Raw genomic sequence first — 23,179 nt, forward strand, 5'->3', positions numbered from 1 at the left:
CACTGTGCGGAGTTGGTGGAGGAGAGTTTCTCTGTGCTACACCTGAAAACCACACCTGCGGGATTTATGGACCCAGTCGTGGTCCAGTTGGCAACTGACACAAGCGTGACGTGGAAACCTGGAAGCTCCAGGTTCACAAACAGTGAAGTAGGAGACACGTTGTATCCAGCAGTTAAGCGTCTGAAGTGAACAGTATTTGCTGAGTGAACTTTTTGTGGAAAAATCATCTCAGACACACACGTATTATTCGTTAAAACATGAACAGGAGGTGATCTTTAAGTAGCACTTCATCACTGCATGTTATCATCTATAAAAGGTATAAAACATGCATGAAGGCTGTGCAGGATAATCCACAATGTGCTGTAGAGGGTCAACATCTGCAACGAGGGGTTAATAATCAGAGGGGATTAAAGTCGGACTTTTGTTCAACAGCAGAACAAGTGGAGGTCATAATATCACATCACTAATATCACACCAAGGACGTGTCTTAAATTCATTAAATCATCTTTTCTTCTGTAAGAGGAAGCTTGTGTTATTGTGTGTGTGTGTGTGTGTGTGTGTGTGTGTGTGTGTGTGTGTGTGTTGCAGGTAAACTACTGCAGGTGAACACAGGAGCCAAAGAGCAACTTTTCTTTGAAGCCCCGAGAGGAAAAAGACAAACCATCAGAAACTCTGAGGTCAGTGAGTGCGCCTGTGTGTCTACATCTATCTTTGTGAGGACCAATTTGAGTTTTAGACCTTGGCTGGGAGGACAGTTTTGGAAAGTGAGGACACCTGGGCCTCCTTTTCAGAGAGACGTTCAAAGGGCTGTTCGAGGGTTCAGACTTGGTTTTAAGGTTCAGGTTAGGGGTGGGGTGGGGGTTAGGCATGTAGCTGTGATGGTTAGGCTAATGCATTATGTCAGCGAGGTTCCTCACAAGTATAGAAATACAAACATATCCGTGTGCGTCTATTCTCGGAGGACTATTTCTGCTCAGTCGAGATCCGGCATCCCGCCTTTGACTGTTGACACAGGAAACGGATTTTATATTCTGCTGTCCTTGTTATTGTGATCTTCAACTTAAGCTTTTCCTGAAAGCGTCCGCAGGGCGTCCCAGTGTGTTTGCTGTGACAGATAAACGTAGATGCACGGGACATCTGACGTAGCTCAGTTTTTGTTAAGTGCCTCCCATCAACGTATGGCAGCGTCGAATGTTCCAGAATCAGAATCAGAAAGACTTTATTGATCCCCGAGGGGAAACTCTTTGTTACAGCAGCTCACCTTTACGTCAGTGCACACAGGAGAAAGTACTAGCAAACAATATGATACACTATAAACACTATAAAACAGGTCAGAAGTAAGTTAAGTATCAGGTCGGTATAAGTATAAGATAAACTAAGTGTCGAGTACCAAGTGGGTTTACTGGTTGATGATGAAAGTACAGTTTAAAATACAATATAACTAATTATGTAATAAATAATAGTAATAAGTGGAGGTGCATGTACTGTCGAGAGTAATAGAGGTATATAGTATCCGTAACAATAAATAAGAAAAACTAACATGGGAAAACTAATATTGCACAGGAGTAATAAACAGGATATTGCACAATTATTTTTAAGTATGGCAGAGATGTTAATGATCGATGTCCAGTTTAGTGACTTCGGGTCATACAGACTGACACTTAGAGGGAGGAGTTAAAGAGTCTGATGGCCACAGGCAGGAATGACTTCCTGTGGCGCTCTGTGGTGCATTGTGGGGGGATGAGTCTTCCGCTGAAGGTGCTCCTTTGTTTGACCAGCGCGTCATGGAGCGGGTGGGAGACGCCGTCCAAGATGGCGTGTAGTTTACCCAGCATCCTCCTCTCTGACACCACCGCCAGAGAGTCCAGCTCCACCCCCACAATGTCACCGGCCTTACGGATCAGTTTGTTGAGCCTGTTGGCGTCCGCTACCCTCAGCCTGCTACCCTCAGCCTGCTGCCCCAGCCTGCAACAGCCTGCTGCCCAGCCTGACCCTCAGCCTGCTGCCCCAGCATGCAACAGCATACAGGACAGCACCGGCCACCGCAGACTCATAAAACATCTTCAGCATCGTCCGGCAGATGTTGAAGGACCTCAGCCTCCTCAGGAAACAGAGGCGGCTCTGGCCCTGAGTGTTCTTGGTCCAGTCCAGTTTGTTATCTAAAACGACGAGACGGAGCTATGGCAGCAGGCAGCATGCGGGCTGGCGCATGCGCACAATCGTTTCATTTGTTAAGTTTGTATCTGATATAGCGTGTTTGACCCAGCACCGGGTTTTTGTTTTCTCCTGCCTCTGAAGATGACGCAGGTAGTGGCCATGTTGGCTGGGCACCTTTAGGTTCATGACACTTGAACAAAATAAAATATATTCATTCATTCATTCATTCATGTATCAACACTGTCATAGTAAAGACTAGTGATCTGCATCCCGTTGTTTAGATGAAAGTGTGTATTAAGTATCTGTCCGTCTTCATCTCGTGTGTGTGTGTGTGTGTGTGTGTAGCTGGAGCGGGTCGAGTGGTCCAGCTGGACGTGCGTTCTGGGTTCGAGCTGTGAGGGAATCTGGCCGACGCACAGCGACATCACCGACATCAACGCCGCGTCGCTCACCAGAGACCGAACGCTGCTCGCCACCGGAGACGACTTCGGCTTCCTCAAACTGTTCAGCCACCCTGTTCGAGTACGACACACGCCGTCACCGGTTACCGTGCAGATTCACACTTTACACGTCAGCTTTTAATATTAGATAACCACGAGATAAACATGGGTGACGGCGAGTAAAACTCTTTTATCTACAAAATGTCAACTTTTTCTCAGCTCAACGATACAAAGACTTGAAAGAAATTTGTTGTTTTCATTATTTCTGTATTTCCTCCCTTGTTGCTTTCCGTCTGTCATTGCTTACTACCTTTAAATCTTTCTTTCCTATTCCTTCTTGATTGTTTCTTTAATTCATTCTTTCCTTGTTGAAGACTTTTCTTTCCTTCCTCCAGCCTTCGTTTCCCTCGTTATTTCTGTATTTCCTCCCTCGTTGCCTTCCTTTAGTCTTTACTCGCCTCTTCATTTCCTTTGAGAACATAAAAATCCTCAAAACTGGACATTTCTCTTCCAGATGAGGAGTGCTGTCACTGTAAATACCTGGAGAATGATACCTGCTTCATCTTTTGGATGCAGGACTTTTACTTGTATTTTTTTTACTGTTGTTGAAATCTGTCACAGGTGTGAATGCGTCAACAGGTGTATTTTCCCCCCCTTCAGGGTCAGTACGCTCGTTTTAAGCATTATGTGGGCCACAGCGCCCAGGTGACCAACGTCCGCTGGGCTCAGGACGACGCCACCCTGCTGACGGTGGGCGGGGCCGACACCGCCCTGATGATCTGGGCGAGGGAGCGAGGGGGCGGGGTCAGCGGAGAGGGGGAGGGGCCTTTGTGTCGCGACAACCGCCCACCCGTGGACAGCGAGGAGTCGGACGACGACATCGAGGAGGACGGGGGTGGGTGTGTCTGCGTTTTTATTAGAGCTGGTCTTAAAGTGATTTTCTCTGCTCTTTATATTTATGATAGAGGACTAAGATATATAAAAATATGTATAGGCCTAAAATGGAGACATGAACCCGGCCTTGGCTTCAAGCCAAGATCTTTCCCTTAACCCAGGCCTGTCCAACTGGCGGCCCGTGGGCCACGTCCGGCCCAGCAGCAGCCTCCGAGCGGCCCGGCGTGAGTACATGAATCTGATGTGCGACAAAATAAGTAAACTACATATACAGTGTGTGGAAGCAGCTAACGAGGGAGCCGTCTCGCTTCCTGCTCATCTCTGCTGAGAGCTGCACGTGCTCAGTACCGATCGGGCGGGATGTTCACGGATGTGGCGCCGCCGCCGATCACATCTTTCACACATCAGCGTTTCCTCGCGTGAGCTCCGACCAGCTGAGCAGCTTCTCAACACATCTGGCTGTCGACGGTCACGAGCAGGAAGTGCTCTGCTGAAAATGTGTCTCCCGAAACGCAAATCTGACAGTGAAACCGTCAGTTTAATGCCGCCTGGACCGGCAAGAGTTTGTTCATTTTACCGCCGTCTCCGAACGCCTGCTGTTTTTTTATTACATTCACTTGCATTTGTTTAAAATGTGTCATTACCAAAAACTAAACAAAGAGGCTTTAAATATGCTGCTGAAGATGTCTGGCCCGTCTGAGTTTGTAATCGAACAGCCCCGCCGTAACCTAACCAAGTTGTTTTTGTACCTAAAACTATCCAAACCTTGACCATTGCGTTGTCATATCATAAAATGATTTTATTAATGGTTTTGGAGGGCACAGACAAATGATTAGAGATAGTATTTCGTCGTTTAATTTGAGACCCGGGCCCGACCGAGGCTATAGCTCTGTTATTTCTTCTTCAAAGACAAAGTTATACGCTCGCTTTGGTAAGGCTTTCTCACAAATGAAAAATAACTAATCTGACAACAGACCAACACAGAATAAGACACAGTGGCCCAGCAGCACAGAACATATGAACAATACACACATTGTAGTCAGCTACCAGCATGTAACACTAAAGCGTCTCAGAATAATAAGTGATCTGCCTCTTTGGTTAGTAGATCAACTTCACCTTTTCCCAACATCGTCCAGATGAACGTGGCTGCTGAACTTGACAACGGTCCAACAGAACTAGGCTGGGCTCTGTCTCACTTCCTGCTTCCCGGCTGGCATGCGCGTATCTACATGCAGCACATGACACGCATCGAAGCAGACGATTGGCAGAGAGAGAGAGAGAGAGAGAAAATTTTCTGATTAAGTTACATCTGATAATCCAACTGAGCCCGAAGCTTTACGCAACAAAACGGCCCGGGTCAGGCTGCAGAACTCTAACTTATAAATGTGTGTGTGTGTGTGTGTGTGTGTGTGTGTGTGAAGGCTACGACAGTGATGTCGCCCGGGAGAAGGCGGTGGATTACACCACTAAGATGTACGCCGTCAGCATCAGAGAGATGAGAGGAACCAAACCTCACCAACAGCTGAAGGAGCTGTCTGCTGAGGAGAGGTTTGCACACGCACACACACACACACACACACACACACACACACACACACACATTATGACGACAGGTTGTTTTAAACAGCCTGCATCAGATCCGTTAACCCAGTTTGGGTCCAGAGTTTAAGGCTGCACCAGACAACTTTGCGTGTCGGCGCCCCCTGGTGGCAGGGACAGGTGTGAAAGTGTGATCCCATTACACTCTGTCGACTTCAGTTCACATGCTTGAGGTTGGTGGAGAAACTTAATCTAACTAAAATGAAAACGACCCTCTGTATGTCTGTCCTCGACAACCGTTGGCCGGGTAGTCGTACTGCTGAGGACCCGAGGAAGCGCAGATCTACGGGACATATTTATTAAACAGATAAACAGTGTGCACGTCAGGAAGTGTGTTACTACCACCAGAAGTACACACTGTGCTGTGTATTGAGAGGGGACCCCTATTAACTGTTACACCGCCGAACGGCACGCTGGGTACACCTCGCTCTACAGTTGTTACTGGCGATTCACATCGCGGATCTTGCTGATGGAGTTGTGAACACGCCAGAGGGTCGGCCGTGCTCTGGTATTATGGCCACACCTGGAGGAGATGCAACAGCGTCGCGTTTGGTGATCCGTACTCCGGATGCAGTGCGCCCGCTTGCTCCGGGGAACGACATCACCTCAAGTCGCACTAGTGAGGCACGGGAAATCTGGGACAGTAGACGCTGAGTGGGGCTTTGACGTCAGTGAGGCCATAAAATGTTGGTGTGACGCGTATACTCCAGCATTGCTAGGGGACGCAACTATGTCATGGCAGGTGTATTGCTCAGGACCCGAGGAAGCGCAGTGCAAGCAGCAGTACCAGAGGCCAAACGGGGACAGGAAAGGCCAAAAGCCGGTTTATATAATAATGGCCGAGTCTCAAATAATAACAAACAGCAGAACAGTTAGTGTGACGTGAGTCTGGAGTTAGTGCTGTGGAAATGGACATAATACTGAATGTGTCAAGAGAACAGGAAACCGTGGAGGACGTTTCTCAGTTTGCATTAAAACAGAAGATATTAGAAATAAAAGTCTCCAATAGACGGTACGAGATGTCAGTCTCGGTGACCTTTGACCTGTAAACACGCTTGACCGGTGCAGGTAGCTATGCTGCCGCGACATCACGTGGGATGGAAGGTAATGGTGAGAAAAGATTACCACTGGGTGAATCCGGTGAGCCTGATTACATTCCCGTGCGGACCTCAGGTGTAGATACAGCGTCCAGGTGAGCGTGAACAGGGCGGCCCTGTTAAAAGTTAAATGCATTATAAGAATATCGACAGGAGGATGTTTTCTTGCTGGCTGTTCAAACTGTTTTCACGAGCTTCATAGCTTAACAGAGTAAATCCTACGGTGTGTTGGTGGATCTGAAATCACGTTTACTGTCAGCTCTCAAGCCAAATGTATAATGTTCCTTTAACTGTTTGTTGTTTATGTGATTTTGGCATCAAGACTGACATAAGTAGCTCACACACTATCTGAAGTTCTGATGGTCCTCCGTTGTGCATCACCTGTTTTTGGAAAAAGACTTTATGATGATATGAAACACGTTTTCAAACTACTCCCGTCACTCGTCTTGAAGCCTTTTGTGAGTAAAACATTAAATACTTCAGTTACAGTTTTTCTCGATTGCTAAGACACATTTCTTGAAAGCCGCTCTCCTTTTCTCTAAACTGTGAACACAAAACACAATTTTCAAGCTACATTCACAAAACCTCAGACTCTTCTTTCACCTCAAAACAGTTCAACCTGTGCTCAAAACTGAACTATGTTGTCAAATCACTACTGAACAGTCTCTAAACGCTACGTAGAAAAATAGAAAACACAATGCTCGGGACACGAAGCTGGAGAAATAAATGTTTATTGTTCACTGTAGGCTAAATGCATGTTGCAAAACAAAAAAAAACCTGTGCATTTAGCGCTTGGACAAAAAGACAAAACAGAAATCTTATGCGTTTGCCACTTGTACAGTAAGCCCATGTAAAAATAAAGTACAGACATATCCATGAATACCAGGCCTACAAACAGTTAGACCAGCCCTCCATTACAATACTGCAGTATATTGGTACAGTGATGTACTGAAACATATTTACTTACAGTATACTGTGGTACAGTATATAGTAGGTCATACAGTGATTGCTGTCAACATTTACATACTGTACTATAATGTCAAAAAAAGGTAATTACCTGTCCTCTTCTCTAAATCTTGGGATTGTGGTGGACACAGTGACTCTACTGGTGTTTGGTTGTCCAGCCTCCCTCATGCTCACACCACGGACAAGAACGTGGTCAGTCCCAGTAGCTCTGAGTTCATCAGATATTACGGTTCCTGGTCTTCGCTGACCACCTCGACCTCCTCTCACACGAACTCTTCCTCTCAGATTTCGATCCGTTGTAGGGCCTCACAGACCAGCGCTCTCTGAGCTGGCTTACTTTACATGTTCCCTCACATCATTCGCCACAAGTGGGATCAGTTTTGAGTCGTCGTGTTCAAGTCGTGACATCTGTGCTTTAACTGTGTTTGACTTTTGTCACCTGTGCTCACCGTTATGCAGCACGGGTGCATCGCAGTGAAAATGTGTTGGCAAGTTGTGTCTAAACAGGTGAGAAGCGCTGATGGTTTTGCCAAAAGAGCGATTGATTCAGTCAGTGGGTTCAGGCAGCTGAGCGTTTGGTTCAGACAGTAGGGTTTAGTGTTTTAGCAACTGAGAAAAACTGTAAGCTCATCCTGTTTATCAGTCTCACACACACACACAGGATGGTTTTTCTGGTAGTTTGCATTTTTTTAAACTTGTCTTTTTGAGCTCCTGGTGCAGCTTTAAACTCAGTAAAACTTCACCATTTACAGTTCAACGCTTTGGAAGCCGTCTGTGTGCTGCTGCTGTTGACGTTCAGCGTGATTTCTCTTCGTGACTCTGAGACTGTGTGTGCAAACCGAGCTGAAAACTCTTAGCAAACTTTTTATGAACAGCTTCATCTTATGCTCGGTGTGTGTCATCAGTGGTCACAGTAACTGTGTGTTCCCAGTGTGCGTATGCGTGTGTTAATGTGTGCCCCTATACTTACATTGGTGTGAGTGTACAGTACGTACCCGTGTGTTTGTTTTAAAGCAAAAGGATTTTGCATCTCATGCATGCACGGGCTTCTGCATGAATCTTGTTTTGTCCCTTCATGTCAGTTTGCTGTGTGTTTCCACGTTGCACATGCTAACAGATAATTATTAGATATTTATATTATTAGATAATTATCAGTGAGTTTCTGTCTTCAAAACACTCAACAACAAAGGGCACTGTAAAGATACAGATTTATTCTGCAGGGTTGTCATAAATGTTAAAACTGACATTTAAACTTACAGAACAGGATTAGCAACCAGACACAAAAGTCGGCCTTTTCCACCTCAGGAACTTAACGACCCCTAACTTCAGGTGTATCCCTCGCCACAGGTTCTGCTCTTGTTTCCGCTTTGTTCCCCCTCAAATTTCTGAACGTAAATTTCAGCACTGCTCAGAAGGTGACGCTAAATCCAAGTTCCACGTACACTTGGGGGGGGTAAGGACTGCAGCAGCTGCTGTGCATCATTTAAACGTGTGTTTAGAGAAGCACCACGAGGACGTTTAATCCTTCAATACACTCAGAACATAATCCGTGTAAACCGTTGTTTGTTCGCGCAGCGTTGGGGAGTATGTGAGAAGTTGAATTAAATTTCCCAGTAACTTTAGCGAAGCGTTTGGTCGCGCCGTCGTTTCCACGCGGCAGCGCGACCAAACGCCGCATCGATATATGTTCTCTTGAAGAAAACAGAAGCTCAGCTCAGAAAGGACTTTCCCTCCCCGCAGGTTCTTCATCATCAGTTCCTCATCTTCTGATTCAGGAGGAAACTGAGCAGCGGGATGTTTGATTGGTTTTTTTTTGACGGCATGGAGCCGAGCAGAGAGAGAGAGCGGGACCAGCCCTGCTGATTTAACGCTACCAAAAGTCATCGCATGTAAATGTAGAAGAAAATATATTAGCACCACACTGTTATGTGTCCCACATCTGAACTGCACTCACCTACCACACATCGCACTTTAAAATGACGTTTGTCCCGGCGTCGCCTTTTCAGTGACGTCTCAAACATTCTGGTTTGTAAAACACAGCGGAAACGAAAGCAGAATTTACGGGTTCTTACGAGTTCAGGTTATAGGAAGCTCCAGGTTACAGTTCGTTAAGTTCCTAAAAGGTGTCTAAGTACCCTCATGTGGCTCTAACCCAAAGACACTCGTATTTGTCCCTTTGTGGTACCCTTACTTCCTGAGTGTTGCTGCTGCTCTCTGGCCTTGCTTGTAGAAACTCTTAATATCTGTGTTGTGTTTTAACTTGCATTCCCCTGGAGGCAGGGCATTGTCAAGTAAGTATGATCTGATACTGTGTAGATGATTTTCAGATGGGCAAAATGTCAATATGATAGGTCTAATTTAATTAAATGTACTTTATATATATATAAAAATTACAAAACAAGTAAACAGCGTCTAGTGAGGCAATCCAGTGAGTTAATCTAAGATAAGAACTTGGAGTTTCTTTATCCAAAATCCAGATTTGATTATTGTATTTTTCAACGTGTGACTTCATGCATTCTCTGCCTTTTATTTTATTCCAGTATTTTAACAAAGAGTTCAGGAAAACAAACCCAGAACAAAAGCAGTGTTATATTTCCTGCAAACGTTTACGTGAATTTGGTTTCTCGGATTAAGGAGGTTACTGTTTAGCAACTGTTTGAAGTGTTCTGTAGAGGCGGTTTGGAGGATTTTGTAGGGATGAAACATACAAAAGCACCATCTCGCCCCTTTAACCACCAATACCTGTCTGGAGTTTGACTTGGTGACGAGAAAGCTTACAGGTTCAGTCACTGTGAAGAGAGCTGAAGTGAAACCAGAACTTCCCGGATCTGTTACAGAAGTTAAATCTCACATTTGACATTTGAAATAACACAAATGATGCACCCGCTATTCTTAAATCCATTTCTACGTTTGCGTTTAAAGTTCTCAGTAACTACTAGCTAGTTTCAAAGTAGAAATGTACTAAATCGGGTTGCACCATTAAAAGTTAAGAGATGTCTCAGCAGGTAAACACTTTGGTAACGTGTAAATCCGTGAAACATCAGTAGCACCTCCAATCAAAAGCAATCCATTAAAACAGGAAGTAACTGTATCACAAAATAATTTATCAGTTTTAGGAGGACGAGAAGTATATTAAACCAGACAATGACTTTGTTTTATTCATATATACATACATGGAGAAATATGCTTGTGACCAGTTAAGCTAACCTAACCGACATTATTTGGTAATTTAGGCTAACGGTAATGTTTCGTAATTTGAGCTACATTTGGTTAAATGTTTGTTAAATTACATTATTAAACAGCATTTTGATCAAGTGTTGGGTCAGATATGTTACCTGTTTTACTCTAAACTCTAAACGGGGCAGATATACTAGCAAGAACTAGTTTGTGTGGTTTTTAATCTAGTGACGCGTAAATCTCCACTAAGTTAAATACCACTTAGTCTTAGTTTGAACATAACACAAGTATGTCGTGTCGATCGCTCTTTTTGCAGCGGTGGAAGACGTATTTTTAAGTAAAAGTACAAATACCGAAAAAGTCCTGCATTCAGCAAAACTCACTTAAAGAACCAAAAGTAGAAGTACTCATTATACCCTATTCCTTTACATGTCAGTGTTTTATTATATCTGATGTTTCTGGATTCATATTCCTGCTGCATTAATGTGTGCGTTGCATTTTACTGCTGCAGATGTTTCAGGTTGATTTTAACTGCTTTCATCTGCAGCAATGCATCATGGTCTATAAGATCATCACGTGTTTGTAGCGCCGCTGTCCTGCGAGAACCACGTATCTCTAAAAAGTCTGTTTGTCCAGACAAAGATGGCAATTTGTAACATTTGGCCTGATCGTTGATTTTCGTGGCCTTTTAAAACAAATAGTACCGTTTCCATTAAGCACACAGACCTCGACTGCCGCTGTAGATGTTTTTTAGACGGCAGGGTTTACAGCTACATCAAAGGAAGAGAGTGTGGCTGCATGTCATGGATAAGAGAGAAACCTCTACCATGACACGTTTAATTTTCAAAATAACATCAAGTGCTGTAGATACTCATTCAAACCCTCAGTGAGAGATTGTACTGAGTCCAGACAGAGAGGGACATCAGGACTTCGGCTCTCTATTTGTACTTTTAATGTATTATGTTTACACGATTTTATGTTTTATCTGTATATTTTATGTCTACACACCTGCTGGTGGTTTCAGTAACATCAGAGATAATAATCTTCTATTTCAAACATAAACATAGTTAGCTTTGATTTCCTTCATTATGCTAGAATTAGTTTCTTTCTTTGTTTCTCGTCTTCGCTCATCCTCGCATTTCTTCTCATCCTTTACTTCCTCTCTTTTAAAACCCAGTTTGTTCCTCCTCTCCCTCTCCTCCTGTGTCTCTTTCTCCTCATTCTAACCCTTCGTCCGGTTTCTGTCCTGTACTTGTTCTCTGTTATCGCTCACGTGACCACATAGAAGCACCTAAAGCCCCATTCGGACGGGATTCACGTCACAGGGGGGAGGTGGGGAACGAAATCTTCACTGTGCTCGTCTGTAATTCAACATTTTAACCATCGGAAAATGACAGGATCTGGTCTGTGATAGAAATTCAGCAGGACAAAGACAAACGAGAAAGACAAGAGCCTCCCCAGGGGGGCGCCGGAGAGCTGGAGGGGAGGCAGAGACACTGCAGGAGGTGAATTTAAGTCAAAAACCTCCCTCCTTCTCTGAGTCATAACTCAGTCACATCTGAACTCACAGACATGAAACACATATTGATATCATTCAGTGTGACTTACCCTTCCCGAGGAGATCATTATCTCTGATGTCCAGAATAAACGGCCATAAATCCACTTAGAAATCACAGGAAAGAGACGCTGCAGAACCTGCCTGAGAATCACGGTGTTTTTAAGTTTTCTTCAGTATCACAGTGATCCAGTGACAGATGTCTGTACGTCCACGGGTCCACTGCAGACAGGAGCTGCCGACAGCTGATTCAGCTGCTTTTAATGGGGACAATCTGCCAAAATGTAAACAAATATCGGCTAAAAACACGGGACTCAAAAGAGCAAAGCAGCACCTACATGTAGCTGACATTACAGCACATTTGATGAGCTCTTGCTCTCCTGATGGCTTTAACGTTTTCTGGCCTCATATTGGTTCCCAAACAGGCCTATATGTTGGTGTTAGCAAAGATTAGCAAAAACATTTTTGACTTGGCTGTAATTATTACTGGGGTGCAGGTGAAAAATTACATCCAGAATAAACGTGTATAAAACAGCTAATAAACAGAGAAAAAAGATGCTCCGTATAACTTCAGAACTTGCCTGAGAATCATCATGTTTTTAAGTTTTCTTCAGGATCGAAGTAATCCAGCTAGCCCACAGCTAACTAACTGACATTATACTTCCTGTTTACATCCCCTAAAGCATTATGGGAACTGCAGTTCCAAAACTTAGAGCATGATGCGGTTGTCTGAAGGGGGCCCACAGTGTCAGACTTTGAAACCAGGTACAGAGATATGCAGTGAAACGTGAACTCACCTCGTCCCTGTTTGTTCTTGAGCCTGAAAACGGACTCTCAGATTGTCTGTGCATGTTAGCCCGTTAACACGATTAGCCCTGCTAGCATGTTAGCCTGACAGCCTGAAAATAAAAACAAGCACCAGTAGCATGCTAGCATTTTGTTAGCATGTAGCTATAGCCACAGCTAGTCACATTATAGTTTCTCTGAGGAATGAGAGGCCTGTGTGTGTGTGTGTGTGTGTGTGTGTGTGTGTGTGTGTGTTTGTGTTTTCTAAAGATCTGTACCTTGGTTCTGTCCCTCTGCTTTCCAGGGGATCCAGGTAACACCTGTCCACCTGTCTGTCCACCTGTCTGTCCACCTGTCTGTCTGTTACTGTTTGTCTAAGCAATACCTCTTCATTGTGTGTGTGTGTGTGTGTGTGTGTGTGTGTGTGTACCTCACACTGTCCTTAGCTTGTTGTCTGGATTTATAATCTCAGAATCTTTTCTGAAAATTTAAGGAGAGTGAATCTAGATTTTCGCATTAGAGAGTTTTTATAGTTATTTTAAATGGTTATAATACTAATTTTAGTTATAGTTAGTTAAATAGTGTAGTTAGTTTACTGTGGAAGTAAAACTCCAGTCTTACCAGTACAAGTACTACCATTAATATTACCACTTTGCATCTATTACTATTACTAGTACTAATTTGACTACTAATAATATATTATTGCACTACCGCCACATCTACTTACCACACTGGTACTACTGCTATTACTATTTGTAGTACCATGCTACAGCTGCTTTCGTTACTATTGCTAGTAGTAATACTACTACTGCTAAAAGTACTTCCATTGTTACAGCTATAGATATTACTACAAATACAATATACTCTTTTACTGAAGATTACTTTTACTACTGTTACTTTTTTCTCTTACAGTACTTTTACCATTACTGATACCACTATTACCACACTAGTACTGCCACTAATACCTACCACACTGTTACTTCCTTCATTATTTAACACACTAGTACTATTGTGACTACCACTATTGTTACTACGACTGTGAACATGACAACTTGTATAATTGCTAGATATAATGCGAGTATTATTACTTCTACTGCTAGTACTCACTCTACGCTTACTTCAGCTACTTGAACTGTCATTACTGTTTCTAGTGTTAATATTACTATTGCTGCTACCTCTTCTACTAAATGTTACTTCTACTACAGTTACTACAGTTACTCATTTTACTACAATGACTGCTACTATTATTATTACCACTGTAACTATTACTGCTAGTAGAAAAGGTTTCAGTCGTAGTCGTCTGGACGCTGTTTTCAGAATCAAGACGTTTCGGCTCCCATCCGGAAGTCATTCTCGTCAAAAAACAGGACAAAAGTGTAACAGAACCAAGAAGGAACGGTGTCTCCATCCCTTATGTATCTGGACTGTCTGGAGAAACTACAAAGGATCTTTAGACAGCACGATGTTCCTGTTTTCTTTAAACCAGGCAACACTTTAAGACAGAAACTCGTTCATCCCCAAGGACAAGATGCCCACACAGAAACAGAGCAATGTAGTTTATTCTATTTAATGCAGTGAGGAAAACTGCAAAGAACGGTACACAGGTGAGACTAAACAGCCACTTCACAAAAGACTTTATCAGCACAGACGACACGCTAACTCGGGATTGTAGAGCGCGTGCATTTGCATCTAAAAGCTACAAACCGCACATTTGAAGACAGCAAGGTGAAGATTCTTAGTAGAGAGAAGAGTTGGTTTGAAAGAGGAGTCAAAGAAGCCATTTATGTTAAAAAGAAAACCCCTATTTGAACAGAAATGGTGGTCTGAGATTCAGCTTCTGCCCAAAGTCTACCACAGTGTATTAACACCTTGGTCAAGCCAATCACATGCTAATCAGGTACTTAACAGTGATGAGGGAGGTGCAGCCAGAAAACAATAGGCCTGATTACTGATTACTGGGCCATCTTGGAAACAATGAGGTCAGTTTCAGGTGAAACTAGCTAATCAACAGACACTCAGGAAGACTCCTTCCTGAGGGCGGGGCCTAAGCAACACAGAGTAGCTTAAATTTCTGAGTTCTCAGACCATTTTCACAATTGAGAATGACTTCCGGATGGGAGCCGAAACGTCTTGATTCTGAAAACAGCGTCCAGACGACTACGACTGAAACCTTTTCTACGATGTAACACTCCTGGACGAATGAGGGACTACACCGTCTTATTACTGCTTGTATTACCACTGCTAGTTTTGCTTCTACTACTACTACTACTATAATTACAACTATTACTACTAGCTCTACCAACGCTACTACTATTACTTCTTCTGCTAGTACCCCCACTGGTATTGGTAAAGCTACTACTCCTGTTGTTACTAGTAACTGGTTAATATTACTACTACTGCCAACACTACTTCAACTATTACTACTACTGTTACTGCTAATGCTTTAAAACTACTACTATAACAGTGTCTACCTCTTCTACTAAATGTTACTTCTACTATAGTTACTACTATTCATCCCTTTACTGCTACTGTTACTATGACTACCACTATAACTATTACTACTTGTATTACTGCTAGTTTAGCTTCTACTACTAGTACAACTTATTAAGTGTACTCTTTAGTCATAGCACCGGTATTTTAGGGACTGAGACAGATGTGGATGACCTGTCTGTCTGAATTACAGTACTGTCTGTGTCCTACCTGTCTGTCTGCAGACTGACCATGCTGTCTCACTGACTGTTCCTCCACCTGTCTGTCCTCCAGACCTCAGAAGTGCAGTGGGATATGAGTGACTGCTTGATTGATTAATAGACTGATTGATCCTCCAGGCCTCCAGTGAGTCGAGCAGCGCCGCAGCCAGAGAAACTCCAGAAGAACAACGTCTCCAAGAAGAAGAGACTGGTCGAGGTACGTCTGTCTCTCTACCTGTCTCTCTCTCAGTCTGTCCGCCCTCCTGTTTATCTGTCTCTTCTGTCTCCTCCGTCTGTAGGACCTGGTTTTAGATCATGTGTTTGGTTTTCGGGGCTTCGATTGTCGTAACAACCTGCACTACCTCAATGACGGCACCGACATCGTCTACCACACTGCCGCCACTGCCATCGTCCACAGTCTCAGCACCGGTAACCACGGCAACACACACCGTCACAATACACATTTTTGACCCGCCACATTTTTTGGTTTGTTACATTTCTTCGCTCTTTTGTCTCTTAACATCCGGCCTCTGTCGGCAGCTATAGCCTCTGTCCCCTCGCTGTCCTTATCAGGTTCACAGAGCCCAAGTCACATGACCTGTCACCACAACATCCACCACAGACACCAACGTTTAAAAAGATGATCTGTGGTGCAAAGTTATCTACAGCATTAACTAGCTTACAGCTAGCTTGATGTTTCTACGTTTACAACAAAGCATTTAAAGAGCACTGATGCTGACGATGATGCTTAAAGCTGTTACTGATATTTATATTGCAACGTCTGAACTGACGGTGTGTCGGTGTCTCTGGTAGTGAATCATCAGCCGAACCTGCAGCTCCGCTCGGCTTCACGGAGCTTCATAGAGACTTTCAGCTCGTTGCTTATCTGTCCGGCTGCAGCTTCACTGTTCTGGTTCGCTCTCAGCTCTAAGAGAAGAAGCTGTAAAAAGCCGCTGAACTCGAGCCGCTCAGCAGCAGACAGCAGACAGACTCAGTCAGAGAGCAGCTGGTGGACATAGCGGAGCATCTAGCTGCTAAAGAGCCAGATGTTTCCCTCAGCAGCTGCTGGAGACCAAACACAGAGCTGACAGAGAGAAGACCGGACTGACGTCCATCAGGAGACACAAACACGCCTCCTGATGAAGCGTCATGTGACTCTGTAGCTGCTGGAGGCGGAAACGAGCAGCTGTTTGCTGACAAGTTTCGACGTATCAACTTAAAAGGTGACGATACGTCGATGTTGTGTTCAAGTGGACACAATGAATCTGTTATTGCAGGTTTAAAGGTACCCTGTGGAGTTTTTGACCACTAGTAGCGCTACGGACGAATGTTTTTACGAGTCGGCCCCCGTTTTCAGAATCAGAAATACTTTATTGATCCCACGAGGGGAAACTCTTTTGTTCCAGCTGCTCACTGTCACGATAGAAGTACTAAGCAAAAAATATAATACAGGTCAGATAAATTAAGTACAAGTGGATATAAGTATAAAATTAGAGGAGCAGAGGTGAAGAAGGTGCAGGACTTTAAGTACTTAGGGTCAACGGTTCAGAGCAATGGAGACTGTGGAAAAGAGGTGAAGAGGCGAGTGCGAGCAGGTTGGAGCGGGTGGAGGAAAGTGTCAGGTGTGTTGTGTGATAAAAGAGTATCAGCAAGAATGAAAGGAAAGGTGTTGGAGACGGTGGTGAGACCAGCGATGTTGGACAGCTTAGAGACAGCGGCGCTGAAGAAAAGACAAGAGGCAGAGCTGGAGGCAGCAGAGCTTAAGATGCTGAGGTTGTCTTTGGGAGGGACGAGGACGGACAGGATCAGGAACGAGGACATCAGAGGGACAGCTCATGTTAGATGTTTCGAGATAAAGTCAGAGAGGACAGATCGAGGTGGTTTGGACGTGTTCAGAGGAGAGACTGTGAATATATTGGTAGAAGGATGCTGAGGTTGGAGCTGCCAGGCAGGAGGTCTAGAGGAAGACCAAAGAGGAGATTTATGGATGTAGTGAGAGAGGACATGAAGCTAACTGGTGTGAGTGAAGAGGATGCAGAGGACAGGGTTAGATGGAGGCACATTCGCTGATGGCAACCCCTGAAAGGGAACAGCCGAAAGGAAAAGGATAAAATAAGTGTAAAGCACACAGTGGGTTTACCGGTTGATGATAATAATAACACGGTATAAAGTAATAGTGCATGAACTGCCAAGTTAAGTGCAGCTTATTAAGATTATAATGAGACGGAGGATATTGCACAGCAGTAACAGAGGTATGAATAAATATCAATAAACAGGGAATTTTAAACTGAAAGAGTATATTGTTTGTTCTTGTGCACTTGCACATGGGTGACATGATAAACTTCCCTGCCAACGGTTTTACACTATTCCACTAACGTACAGGTGGCGCTAACACACCAAGAAATGCAGTAATGCACCAACAAAACCAGAGAAGAAGAGAACCGCTAGCTAGTTGACATGAACGTAAACGATCCAGGTTTTTAAACTTTTAAGAGAAATCAGCTTTACAGATATTTTGATGAAGCGAACGCGTTCAACACTGAATGTAAACAGAAACTTTGTTCATAAGAAAACTCCGCAGCTTTAAGTTGCAAACATTTGCAGTCGTCACAAATTACCACTAAATGATCTGATCTTCATCTACAAGCTGATTTACAAACATAACTATGTAACATATAATATATATTTTATTAATAACATAATTTGGAATAATCATCTATATTATACACACAATAAAGTCGATGTCATGGAAATCTGCACTGATGTTGTGCATGTCTAATTTAATTTAAACCTCATTTGATGGTATGAAAGTCCTGCATTGTTTAATAGTGAAACTACATTAAAAATCTAGAAGAAGAAATTTTGCATTATCACACGTTTTGAGCAACTTCTGTCATGATATCATATTGTTGTATATACAGCGAGCGGGTCATTATTGCCAAATTACCCTCGACAGGGTGATGCAGGACTCTTGAATTACGCTGAAGGGGTTAATTAAGCAGTAATGACCCGCTCGCTGTACATCATCCCGCTTATTACTCGGAGGCTTAATAAAGAAATCAATAATTTGACACAAAATATTGATTTTTAAAACATTTTTTTTATTCCACTTCTTTCTTCGGATTCATATGATTGGACTCCACAGTCTGTGATCAGAGCTGCGTCCATAGCGACGGTGCGTTATTCGGAAATAACAGGCCGCAGAATGCCGTTATTGACCAATCGGAATCGAGTATTCGACACAGCCGTGTAATAAAACCTGAGTAGCTGATCTGGCGCTGTGCGGGTGATCGCCAGCAGCAGTTACAGCGGTATAAAACCCTGTAGGTTACATTATGAGAGTGGTCACAAGCAGCAGATGTCAACCTACACAACGTGACGAGAAGTCACAACATGTCGAATGTTGTTGTACGTTGCTGGGAAACACACGGTGAATATGTGATCTTGTATAAGAGAAGAAGAACTGTGAATATATTTTGTATCGCTAAAAAAAAAAAAACGATATAAAATTAAGCGTGAAGCTACCCAGGATGTTGACAGACACAGTTGCTGCAGTGGGAATCGAACCTGTGACCTTTCGGATCAGAGTGATGTGTTCACGTGTCTTCTTGTGCTGCAGGAACTCAGAGTTTCTACCTGGAGCACACTGATGACATCCTCTCTCTGACCGCCAACCAGCACCCGAAATACAAAAATATCATCGCCACTGGACAGATCGGTACACTGTGTGTGTGTGTGTGTGTGTGTGTGTGTGTGTGACTTCTGCATGGCAGTGTGTTTCTCTACTAACTCGTCTGCACCGAACGAGTCCTGCTTTTCTCTCCTCTGCTTCATGTTTAACCTGCTTGCTTTACTTTTCCTCCACTGAGCGAATAGCAACAGACTGATAACACGAACGTGCAGGAAGCTTTGTCTTCAAAAGGAAACACCACAATCGGCAGATGTACGGGCCACATGAGCAGCTGGGAGGAGCTTTATGTACTCTGTCTTTTAGCTGAAGTAGGGCAGTCTGACTTTTTTGGAGGTCTTTGACTTTATCCTCCTCGTTTTCTGGATTTATATCTCATTTCAGCCGTCCCATGTGAGATTTACTGTGTGAAAAAATCAACAGAGGTGGAGGAAGTATTCAGATCCTTTACTGAAGTAAGAGGACTGCAGCTGATGATTATTTTCTCCATTAATCGATTGATTGGTTTGTAAAAATTCTGAAAATAGCGAGTGACACCTTCGCAGTGCTTCACTCAATCGTTTCAGCTGTACTTGTTTAAACTGTTGTAGACGTTTTCATTTATAACGAAACATCATATTTTACAAACTCTTCATACGTTTCGTGTGCAAACATTTTAATTTGTAAAGTAACTAACCATAATCCTCTGAGATGTAGTGGAGTAGAAGTCGAAAGTGGCGTGAAAAGAAAAGACAAGTACATTTGCACTTAAGTAAAGTAACTTAGTAAATGTGCTTAGTTACTTTCCACCACTGAAAATAAAATAAGCTTTGTATGCCCCTAATGGGTAATAAATGTACTTTGACTATATGTATTAGGGCTTTATCTTTCTCATTAAAATTAGCATCCTGTTCCTGGTTCACAACTTGCTCTGCTGCCCCCAAGTGGCCAAAAAAGATCAGTTATGGCAGATTTAAGCTTGCCACTTACACTTGTGTGGCTAACACACATTAGCTACATTAGCCTGATTTAAGCAGCAAGAGTCACCCATAAATATCTCTTTACTGTCGCGGCAGCCTGTTTGAAACGACTCACTACAGGTTTTTATCTGTTTTTTTGTTTTGTTTTGTTTTTGTATGTGTGTGTGTGTGTGTGTGTGTTTTTGGCTGGCCTCATTTGTCACCATCGCTCTCACAACACCACAGGTGACGTCAGTGAACTCCCAGGTAAAAACCAAACCGCGCCGCCTTTCCCGCCACGACAGACACCCTGAAACCCAGAGACAGCCAGCAAAATTAGCCCGTCGGGACTTTTAGCAGTAACTCAGGGGGTCTTTGTGTCAAAAAGGCAGCACAAGGTAAAGCAAAACATTTGTATGTATCCGGTCATATTCTAATATCTGGCTGTAATATCAGAAAATGTGGCTCCATCAGCTTTTATATTGATTTCATTCCCTCCAGACAGCTGTTGGTTTCAGTTCAGGTGGAAGAAAATCAACAAGCAGCGACCTGAAACACCAACTTTTATCAAAACTGCATTATTTTCCTGTCAGTTGAGTCGGGACGGCGTTCAAGTGCTTGTGTGATAATCTTGCCACGCTGAGGAACCAATGTAGAAATTTGAAAATCAATATGCTTCTTGTGCTCATCATAGAAACATCTGTAGGGGAAGTTTACTATCATGTGCATTTAGATCTACAAGAAGGATGTTACATACAAATTCTCAAATCTGAAATCCTTCAGTTTTCATCAACAATGCAAGAAGCAAACCAAATTCACACGAGCACCCGTGCTTGTTGTTTGTCTTCTTGGTTTTATTTTCTGAGTTCAAGTCTCTGCAAAACAATATTCTGCACACGCAGTGTGATCTTCAAACGCGTGCTTCAGTACTTTGTGCTGATGTCGGTCTGGTTCTCGGGGTGTTTGTCGGCCGCACTGATCCCTCTAACTGCTCTGTTTTTTTTGTGACTTCCTGTCATCCTCGTGACGTAATAGAACCTCGCTTTATATCCTCTCTCCTCGTGTCTCGTAATCTCTCTGCAGGCAGCACGCCGTCGATCCACGTGTGGGATGCGATGAGTAAACAGACTCTGTCCATCCTCCGCTGCCCTCACACTAAAGGCGTCGGCTACGTTAACTTCAGCGCCACGGGGAAGCTGCTGCTGTCTGTCGGGGTGGAACCTGAACACACCATCACAGTGTGGCGCTGGCAGGAAGGTCAGACTGCCATCTGATCAATAAACACTAAAATACACGCACATTAACGCAGAAGCGCATTAGCACAGGAGATACTGCTGGGCTTCTGTTCAATAGTCAGCTTTAGCTATTGTGAGGGAAAACTGCAAAGAACGGTACACAGGTGAGACCAAACAGCCACTTCACAAAAGACTTTATCAGCACAGACGACACGCTAACTCGGGATTGCAGAGCGCCGTGCGCGCTGCATCTAAAAGCTACAAACCACACGCTTGAAGACAGCGAGGTGAAGAGTCTAAGTAGAGAGAAGAGTTGGTTTGAAAGAGGAGTCAAAGAAGCCATTTTTGTGAAAAAGAAAACCCTCTTTGAACAGAAATGGTGGTCTGAGATTCAACTTGCCCAAAGTTTACCACAGGGTATTAACACCGTGGTCAAGCCAATCACATGCTAATCAGGTACTTAACAGTGATGAGGGAGGTGCAGCCAGAAAACAATAGGCCTGATTACTGATTACTGGGCCATCATGGAAACTATTAGGTCAGCTTCAGGTGAAACTAGCTAATCAACAGAGGTAGACTCCTTCCTGAGGGCGGGGCTTAAGCAACACAGAGTAGCTTAAATTTCTAATTCCCGTCCCATTTCTTCACAATTGAGAATGACTTCCGGATGGGAGCCGAAACGTCTTGATTCTGAAAACAGCGTCCAGACGACTACGACTGAAACCTTTTCTACGATAGAACGCTCCTGGACGAATGAGGGACGACACCGTCAGCTTTAGCTATTATTAATAGCTATGTTTAATGTGTTCGCCCAAACTGACAAAGTTGGACGTGCTGTTAGGGAGTTACTAATCCAATCACTGATTATTTGTATTTTCGGGGCTTAGCTGGTTAAACTAACTAAAGCTCAGATAACGTCTGTTAATTTAATTTCCTAATTTTTTTAAAAACACATGCCAATTACTAAATATTGGTTATCATTGAATGTGTCCGTGATACTAATGTTTGGCAATAAAACATGAGCTCACAGCAAGATGTGAGCGTGTAAATGATGTAAGAATAGTCATTTAGATTAACAGCGGTGTCTCCACTGCAGGATCCAAGGTGTGCAGTAAAGCCGGACACCCGGACCGGATCTTCGTGGTGGAGTTTCGTCCGGACTCGGACTCCCAGTTCGTGTCGGTGGGAATCAAACACGTGAAGTTCTGGACGCTGGCCGGCGGCGCTCTGATGTACAAGAAGGGCGTGGTGGGAACGGTGGAGGACGGCAGGATGCAGACAATGCTGTCTGTCGCCTTCGGTGCTGTGAGTTCACCGGCAGACTGGCTGGCCGGCAGCGAGAGATGCTTTGCCGAAGCGACACAACAACGTCAGAGATCTTTTATGTTAATATGAGAAGTGTAAATATATTTTCGGCTCATTGTGAAACTGTGGCGGGACAAATTGGGACTATGGGAAGCGCCGTCCCCGGTCCTTTAGGTGCTGAGATTGAAAGTTATAAATGCAGCAAGTTAATAAAGTGACACCTTCTATTACACGATGATCGATCGCACACAGAGAGTGAATAAAATGATGCAGTGGTTTGGACTGTCTATAGATGGGTTTCCTACAGGGGTTTGCTGAAAAACCAGGACAACCTTTTTAGAGGTGTATTTGTATGCAGCACTCGCATCTTTGCATTTCCAAAACGTGTGTGTTTTTAACCACACGCCACGCTTTGATAGACATCTGTCAGCTCTGGCCAGATAACATGACGCATATTAGAAAGTAGATAGTAGCAGTGATACTGCTAACACAGACAACATCAATCCAGCACTTTGCACCGTATAAAACCAGGGACTCTGACCAGACTGCAGGAGCTAACAGCTAATTGAGCTCGACTTTTGTGGTTATGAAAACATCTCATGTTGATCTCCTCATAAGCTGTCAGTCATTCTGCTTTGTTTTCCACCTGTGG

The 23,179-nt window shown here is 43.7% G+C and overlaps 1 protein-coding gene across 11 annotated transcripts in view; it reads left to right on the forward strand.

Moving 5' to 3' along the window:
- Positions 1-23,179, forward strand: part of LOC122884773 (echinoderm microtubule-associated protein-like 6) — a 107,419-nt gene that overhangs the window by 73,963 nt on the left and 10,277 nt on the right. For 4 of the 11 annotated variants that reach the window (XR_006379971.1, XM_044215108.1, XM_044215099.1 and 1 more), the window contains exons 26-37: positions 589-677; positions 2,503-2,679; positions 3,258-3,492; positions 4,913-5,039; positions 9,430-9,444; positions 12,976-12,984; positions 15,500-15,578; positions 15,661-15,790; positions 18,981-19,079; positions 20,234-20,254; positions 21,071-21,244; positions 22,319-22,527. Coding sequence is in view for 9 of the 11 variants with exons in the window: in XM_044215108.1 (XP_044071043.1) it covers positions 589-677; positions 2,503-2,679; positions 3,258-3,492; positions 4,913-5,039; positions 9,430-9,444; positions 12,976-12,984; positions 15,500-15,578; positions 15,661-15,790; positions 18,981-19,079; positions 20,234-20,254; positions 21,071-21,244; positions 22,319-22,527 (1,364 nt within the window). In the remaining 2 variants the exon portion in view is untranslated. Of the gene's footprint in view, positions 1-588; positions 678-2,502; positions 2,680-3,257; positions 3,493-4,912; positions 5,040-9,429; positions 9,445-12,975; positions 12,985-15,499; positions 15,579-15,660; positions 15,791-18,980; positions 19,080-20,233; positions 20,255-21,070; positions 21,245-22,318; positions 22,528-23,179 lie in introns of those variants that run through there. The other 7 variants (XM_044215102.1, XM_044215106.1, XM_044215103.1 and 4 more) reach the window with 5 other exon arrangements.

The sequence above is a fragment of the Siniperca chuatsi genome, linkage group LG11, assembly GCF_020085105.1.
Source record: "Siniperca chuatsi isolate FFG_IHB_CAS linkage group LG11, ASM2008510v1, whole genome shotgun sequence".
Classification (NCBI taxonomy): Eukaryota; Metazoa; Chordata; class Actinopteri; order Centrarchiformes; family Sinipercidae; genus Siniperca; species Siniperca chuatsi.